Here is an 8,359-nt window from a genome sequence, read left to right as displayed (position 1 = left end):
TTAGTCCTTATATTTTTATTTCTAAAAATTAGTCCATTTACTTTTCAAATAAAAATTTAAATTTGTTTACATTGTTAAAGTTTTTCTCTTAAATCCAAGATCATTACAACAAATTTTTTATTACATGACTACAAAGTGATTTTTTTTAATTTCTAAATATCACATCAACAAAGTTGGCAAATTAATTGTAAAGTGGCATTAACAATTGAACCTGAATTTTAAAAAATTAAATTCTATGAAATAAAAGTGGAGTGACTAAATTTCGAAATTACAAATAATATAAGAACTTCGAGTATATTTTAACCAACAATTAAATACTTAAAATTTATTTGTTCTAAATTAAACATTTAAAGAACTAAAGCATTCATTTAAACACGTCAAATGGTTTAGAACTGAGTCCAGGTCATTATTGGCTTTTGCCGTTTTGCAGCCTTGATGTGGCATTCTTCATCTTCTTCTTCTTCTTCTTCTTCCTTCTTCTTCTTCTTCCTTCTTCTTCTTCCTTCTTCTTCTTCTTCTTCTTCTTCTTCTTCTTCTTCTTCTTCTTCTTCTTCTTCTTCTTCTTCTTCTTCTTCTTCTTCTTCTTCTTCTTCTTCTTCTTCTTCTTCTTCTTTTATCTTGATTTCATGTAAGTTTGGTATTGCTATTACGATTGAGAAGTGATTTTGAAATGCTCGATTTAGAAAAAGTGCTTTTAGAAAGTGTTATAGGAATGTGCTTGACATTGCTATTGAAAGTTGTGGTGGAAAGTTAAAATGATCATTTTAGATATGATACTAAAATTAAAAATAAATTAAATTAGACAATATTTAAATAATTTAATATAATTATACATAAAATATATATTTTAAATACTTTTTAATAATTAATAAATTATTTGTAATTTTAATTATACATGAAATATTTTAGAATTTTAAATATAATATTTAAATAATTTAATATAATGATACATAAAATATAAATTAATCCAAATTTTTAAATAATTGTACAATCAACTACAAATTTTACATCTTATTCAATGGTTGATGGCTATGCAATTTAACAATCTTTTATATATCCATGTGTGAAAAAGAATGTGGTATTATGTTTTATTTTTCCATTTGATTTTTATCATAAAGAGAACACTACAAAAGTTAATTTATCTTAATTTATTCAATTGTATGATGTTCAATATCTTAGCATGGCATTGAAAGGAATGTTAGTCAAAGGTAACCAATTTTCTTTGCTCGAAAGGAAGGATTGAATAGTGAATTTCATGGCAGTTGTCCTATTGATCTTGTGGTAACCTTTCCAGTTAACCCTTTCATTAATATTAGAACCGGGGCCATGGTTGTTGTACTCAGCATAGTAAAGAGTTTCTTCATAATTGTTTTTGTCAGGTCCTTCAAAACTTATCCATCCTTCAGGCCTAATGAAGTCTCCCAATTTAGACTCCATGATAATAGTTGTAGAGAATTTCTTCCATGGCCTTCCTAAGTATGTTGCAATTTTGAACCTGTCGTTGAATAGTTTCTTCTCAGGGACAATCTTGCAATTTTGGATCACAGTACCAGTGTTCTCATCAATGTAATCCTTGCCTTGAGCTGTCACTGTGTTGAATTGATTATCCATTGGCCTCCTCACAATGATCAATGAGTTCTGGATGACAGTGGAGGAATCACCAAATATGAAGTCAATAGTTCCAGAAATGACACAATTGCGAAAAAATTGGCGATTTACTTGATTATATAAGGTGTCTTGGTAGGCATCAATCCTACAATTGAAAAAGGCTGACTTATCTGATTGAATGCGAAGAGCCACAGCCTGGTGCTTCTCAGGACCAGCAGTGTTTTGGAATCCCATGGATTTGGCAATGAACCCATTTCCAATAGCAGCTACACCATTATGAAATCATATTATTATAAAACAATTATTATGGGAGAGAATTATGATAATTGATTGGCATGAGTTGTCTTCTACACAGTTATGAAATTATAGTTTGTAATTGTATGTTACGTATATTGATTGTTTGCTATGCAAGGCCTTTTCTATTAACTAAATAATTATCCTAATTAAGCAAAAACAAGATGGTTTGAGTTTTTGTAAACTTACAGAAAGTGGCAGTTTGCCAAGTGGTAATTCCGCCACCATCTTTGACACCCTTTCTACCAGTTACAATAGTTTTCCTTGGGCCGTCACCATACATGAGGATATTGGTGTATTGTTTGTCAACGGTGATGTATTCATTATAAATTCCAGCCTTGATATAGATCACATGTCGGACATTGGAGTTTTTAGGAGCAGCAACTAAAGCTGCACCAATGGTATTGAATTGGCCATTGCCATCTTTAGCCACAATAACATCTGGCTTCAAGTTGTTGTTATCAATTCTAGTCAAAAGTTGTCGATCTTTAGTTGAGAACCATGAAGGATAATTATTCCTTTCAATAGGAAGAAGTTTGCGAGCGTTAGTAATATTAAGCTGGAAGTCAAATTTGGAAAGAATGTTATGCAAATTTGTCACAATTGTCAAAGCATTTCTTGTGAGTTCACTAGCACCAATAATACCCTTTTGCATGATTTCTTTCATGTTGTTGTTGTGTTCAAAACCATCCAAGCATGATTGTTGGTATGATATACCAGCGCTTAGCCAAGTTCTAAGATCATTTATACTAACATTGATGTTGTGCAATTCACTATCATAAACATTGGAGTATGAAGCCTTAAATGAATCAATTGCATAGTTCATCATATCTTTACAATCTTCCAAAGCCATCTTTGTGAGGCTATTGTTCTCGACCTGAATACTCAGTGAGTCAGAATAGTTGAAAAACTTATTGGTTGCTTCCTCAGCGGCCAAGATGGCTTTGGCAATGAACTCTTTAGGGTTAGTGCTATTAACAGAATTGAGAGCATGCCAACAAGATTCTTGATACAAAGTATATAAACAAAAGTTAGACACTATATTAAATTTTTTATGCAAATCGGTATTATCACCACGTTTACGATAAACTGTAGCAATAGCGCTAGCGACGACTCCCACCACAAGAATAATTGAAGCCACAGCTATAATCACTTTCTTCGACATATTTGTTAATTTTCTCCAACTAAATGAAAGGAATAAGGAAGTAGAAAACTTTATTCAGAAATGTAGCTTCCTTTTCCTTTACTTCGTCTTTGGTTTTATTGTTTGATGAAATTTATCATGTATGGTGGGTTAGTTTTATAGCAAGTAGGAGTCTTTAAAATTAGGGTTCTTTGCATGGAATGGAATAATGATGCCTTATCATATTGTTATAGATAAGTTACAACGCAATGGTTTTAAACAAAGCATTTAATTGTTTGGTGGTTATCATCAAATTTAAGAAGTTTGGAATTTCTCATCGTTAGAGTGACAAAATTTTGTTTACCTTACCTTTGTGTTTAATTTGTTGTGGATGGTTTTATTTAGGTTTAATGGTATAAAAGACCTTTAAAGAATTTCAAAATAATCAATTAAGTCTCTCCTAACTTTTTGCACCCAATTAAACCTTTGAACTAAATTTTTTTACTAGTGACACTTTGATCAATATTGACTATTAAAAACTAAAACAAAGTTGATGTGGTTGTTAATGGGAGTCACGTTAGCCAACAAAGGTTGACGCTAACATCGGTGGATACAAGAGGGCCGGTGGGAGCCACTGCCCCTCTAGCTTTTTAGAAATTTATATAGCACCCTTTAAGATGAACTTTATAACATTAAACCCCCTAAAAATTTAAATTCTATCCCCCAATCCCTCAAAAAAATATATATGTATACTTTAATTTTAGTCATATTTCAAATCATAAATATATATATATATATATATATATATATGTATACTTTAATTATTGAATAATTCTACGTGAAAATTAATAGTAAAAAATTATGTAGTCGATAATACTAATATAATTTTGTCCCCCTCTCCCTGAAGTCGTATTTCTAGATCCGCCACTAGATGCTAACCAACCATTTGTTGGCTGATATGGCATTTGTTAATGGTCATATCAATATTGTTATTAGTTTCTAATCGTTAATGTTGGTTAAAAAGTCTTACTGGTCAAATTTGTTCAAAAAGTCAATTGTATGCAAAAACTTGGGAGTGACTTGATTGAATTTTTTTAAAATTCTTTAAGGCCTTTTATTCCACTAAAGTTTTTATTTATTAATATCTTTTGGTCTTAAAAAGGATAAAAATTCTCAAGAATCTCTATGCCTATGATAAGATGTACAAAAATTATGATTTTGCATCTTCTTGGTATTGATCATGAAAAGAAAAATATTTTTCCCGACAATTAAAACATAATCTAACACTGGACAAAAATATATAAATATAAAAAGTATATATATAAAGCCAATAATCAATATGTTAAATTTTATAAAAATATAATATTTTAAATATATGAAAAATAGCATGAACATAGTCAGAACATGAAATATTTTTTCCTTTCAGTTAAACTACTATAATAAATGATGCAAATGTATGAAATGGATTTGAAACAAAATGCAACACAAACACAATAATTATTTATCACTATAATAACAACATACGATGCAACAAAAATAATACATAATAATATAACATAAATATACCAATTATACATCAACAAATCATATCTACATAAAACAAATTATTAAAATGTAAAAATACATATTTATAAACCGTGAGAAAATAACATTACTGTAAAAGAACTAACATGATACACAGGCATGCCAAAATTGAGAACATGCTTATTTGTCTGGCTTCAGATTAAATATTTAAACAAAATATAATGATTCAATTTCTAAATAAATGAATTTAAAATTATATAGCGAATTGTCGATTGAGTTTTAATTAGTTCGATCGGTATTAAGAGGACAAGAATTTGAGTGTGTTGAAACAAATTATCCTTCTATTTATGAATTAAGGAGGGCTATAGGTAATTATAGGTATTGTGTCAAAAAAGTAGATATAATCAAAACCTATAATGAAATTATTTAAATAAAATTTTTTATAGCTAATTGTTAACATATTAAAATTAACATAAAATAAATTATTAATGTTTAAGAAAATATATAAAATAATTTGCTTTTATACATATTACAAATTATAGATTACAAATGATAAATTATAAATATGATATTTTCAATCCATTTTAGGTCTTTTTGGAAGATCATACTCGGTAAAAGTACTATGAAAATTCATATATTAAGAATTAAATTATATTTTATTCTCTCTACTCAAGAAATGAATAAATTAGTCCCCATATGTTACATCAATCCTTTTTGTTAAAAATATCATCAATCTATATGACAAAATAACTAGATAATAACTAGATAGTAACATGTGTCATGCCATTTGTATCTCATACTAATATACTGAAGATTTATTTTTAATAGTAAAATTGATAAAAAAAATTAATAGAAAGACCAGTTCGCGCTGTTATCTAACATAGAAAGATTAATTTATCTATTTTTGAATAAATGAGCAAAATACAATTCGACTATTAATACAAGAGCCTCCGATACTTTTACCAATCATACTAATAATCATACCCAAATGTATATGCCCTAATATTTTAATCAATATGATATAGAATAATATTTTCATCAATAAAAGTAAAACAGTTTGGGATTTTATTAATATAAAAAGGTTGTGTAAGTTACAACGCTACTACAATGATGAGTTGAATGAATGGCAACATGCGTGGTTTCTTCCAACAAAGTAATTGGGGGAAGGATTCCTGTTAAGAAGTTTATGATTCAGCTGGTTTGCTGGCCGCATGTTTGCATGGGATTTGTTGCTTTTGAGTCTTCAACTCATCTCCAGCCACAAGAAAAAATGCAGTGTGCCTGAGAAAAAAAACACATTATAAGCGTCTCAAGAGTTTCAAACAATAATAAGATCACAATAACTCACAGTCCAACACAGGCAAAGGAAGCACAAAAAATAGAAGAAGAAGAAGAAGAAGAAATGTGTAATGCTACCTGAAAAAGTTCATCATTTTGACTCTTGAATCAGCATCAATGTCTGGGGTGCTCTCTAATGCCTTCTCCATGTGATATAACCATCTCTCTGCAGCTTGATGTGTGACTGGAAATGGTCTATGACGTGCAATTAATGCAGGATGACCTGCCAAGAAGTGCAAAATGAACCCCCACTCCAGGAACTTGTTAAGAGAATGATTAGACAACTTTTTTATTTTCTTTTAATTATTTATGTCGAACATGTTTATATATATATATATTGGAGTATGATCCTAAAAAACAAAACTGAAAATACGTGTGTTACATATACATAATTTATATGTACTAGATTTTTGGCACACCCATGATGTGGATGAAAAATATCTATGTTAAAAATATATTTATATTAAAATCATGTAACACTTTTGTTGAAATGGTTAATTAAGAGCTTAAGATTAATGTGCCTTGAGATTAAATCACATTATAATATTATTTTATTAAAAACATGAAAAGACAAAAACACCCTTGTTTTAATAGTTAAGATATGTTTTATAATTTCTCAATTGCAGTGGTGCTTGAATGACTCATGACACCAATTCAATCAAGGATTTAGATATACAACACTTAACATAGGTGGGCAGAAGCCTTATTACCAAATGATTAACATGTGGCAAATAGCAACAAGAAATGGTTCTGGTAACCTGAAACTATATTCTCTCTGATTTATTACCCTAAAAGCTGCCTCAATGAGGACACTTTATCTTCCTTCACTCACACAAAGAATAAGTCTAAAGCCATTAAATACTGTAAGAAAACAAGCCCAGCTCCTAATACTATCAAAAACACACAATCGTACAAAAGTTGAAAGTAAAAATTAAGGGAATGATGCCAAAATCCCCAGAAACAATAGATGGCCAGTTTTCCCCTTTGTTCACCCTAATGTATCTAAATCAAGGAGAACACAATGTAACAGCCTAAAGATTTTTAAGTTACAATTTGCCTGGAGGTTTATTTGTAGGTCACTTAAGCACTATGTTACTTTTACCTTTTTTATTTTTCTTGAAATATTCGTGTGCCACATTCGTGCTGAATTTGAACATACAACATAAGAGGTTAAATATATGAAAATTTTAGAATAAAATAGAATATAACCATATCAGATAAATATAAATACCATATTCGACACTCATCCAAGCCCGACCAAATAACATAGGTTAAAGCATACAATTTGTTGAAGAAAGATCTCTTGAAAAGGCCAAACCAGGGTATGGTTGACTTTATGGTGACTCGGGTATGATCCGCGTAAATCAATAGGGGTCTCAACTTACTACTGTTGAATAATTGAAATCAATTTCATATGCCAATATTTACCCAAAAATCATTTCCCTTTAGTTTCTAATTCATGAATTTATGTTAATAAAACAAACTCCAAATCCACTGGGAAGATCTAAATAACAGTTCAATTAAAACATAAATGCACCAAAATAAAAGGATGAGAAAAATTATATAAAATGCAATGAAATCATGGAAAATTTGCTAACCTTTCCTCTGAGAATAAAGAGGGGGCCCTCCCATTCGTTGCACAAAGAATTCATACTGATTCTGAATGGCCTCTTCTTTCTTGGAATTAGAAAATATTGATCGAAACCACTCTTCTTCCTCATCATCATACACCCTAACAATTTCCAACCAAACCAATTAAAAAACACAATCTATCGCAAAAAAAAAATACCCATTTAAAAGAAGCCGAATAGAAGAAACCTAGTGTAGAAATTGGTGGAGAGGTTAATGAAAGTTTGGAGTCCCAATTTCTGGAACAAATTAGTGTCGTCAATGGCAAAGGCATCGGCAATATCAACACCGCTCCATTGAGAAGCCTTTTCCTGCAGTGTCTGCATTTCACTCTAGGTGGAACTTGAAAATGCAACTGGAGTTACTTTGACTTGGTGTTTAGCTGAGCTGAGTATATATAAAGGCAGCTAGTGGTGGTCGCGTGGAGGGAACGCTTGTGTTGAAAAAATGAGTAAATCTACGAATCAGTGTTTGGGATTTGGGCAATAAACAGCGGGTAGGATTGGGTTTTGGGCATTGTATTTATGAAGCCAGGGCATAGTTTAGCTCATAATGTCGATAGCGTCGAATCTTGTAAATGTGTATCTCGTTTTCCTTGATTTGATTGATAATGATTCCAATTATTTTTATTCAATCTTACATTCGGTTTGTTTACATATAAAATATTTTATGAAAGATTTTTTTATTTCTTTATGTTTATTTCACAGAAATTTGGTTAATAGAAAATCACTCACGAGTTAACAGAAAATAAATTATTTTTTCAATTAATTTAAATTATTTTTATATAAAATTAATTTAAATTAAGATTAATATTATTATATTAATATTAATTTTTTTATTTTT

At 29.9% G+C, this 8,359-nt stretch overlaps 2 protein-coding genes across 2 annotated transcripts; both read right to left on the bottom strand.

Moving 5' to 3' along the window:
• Positions 1-1,167: 1,167 nt before the first annotated feature.
• LOC108462188 (pectinesterase-like) lies at positions 1,168-3,067 on the bottom strand. The gene is made up of 2 exons (XM_017762167.1): positions 2,092-3,067; positions 1,168-1,874 (listed from the first exon to the last, which is right to left on the bottom strand). Exons 1-2 carry the CDS (start codon positions 3,065-3,067, stop codon positions 1,168-1,170), a joined length of 1,683 nt encoding a protein of 560 aa, XP_017617656.1.
• A 2,477-nt stretch (positions 3,068-5,544) lies between these two features.
• Positions 5,545-8,142, bottom strand: LOC108462189 (two-on-two hemoglobin-3). Its single transcript, XM_017762168.2, has 4 exons — positions 7,706-8,142; positions 7,486-7,619; positions 5,966-6,110; positions 5,545-5,830 (listed from the first exon to the last, which is right to left on the bottom strand). The coding sequence occupies exons 1-4, from the start codon at positions 7,840-7,842 to the stop codon at positions 5,734-5,736; spliced, it is 513 nt and encodes a 170-aa protein (XP_017617657.2). The 5' UTR covers positions 7,843-8,142; the 3' UTR covers positions 5,545-5,733.
• Positions 8,143-8,359: the final 217 nt, after the last annotated feature.

The sequence above is a fragment of the Gossypium arboreum genome, chromosome 13, assembly GCF_025698485.1.
Source record: "Gossypium arboreum isolate Shixiya-1 chromosome 13, ASM2569848v2, whole genome shotgun sequence".
Classification (NCBI taxonomy): domain Eukaryota; kingdom Viridiplantae; phylum Streptophyta; class Magnoliopsida; order Malvales; family Malvaceae; genus Gossypium; species Gossypium arboreum.
This window is presented reverse-complemented; position numbering and strand designations above follow the sequence as displayed.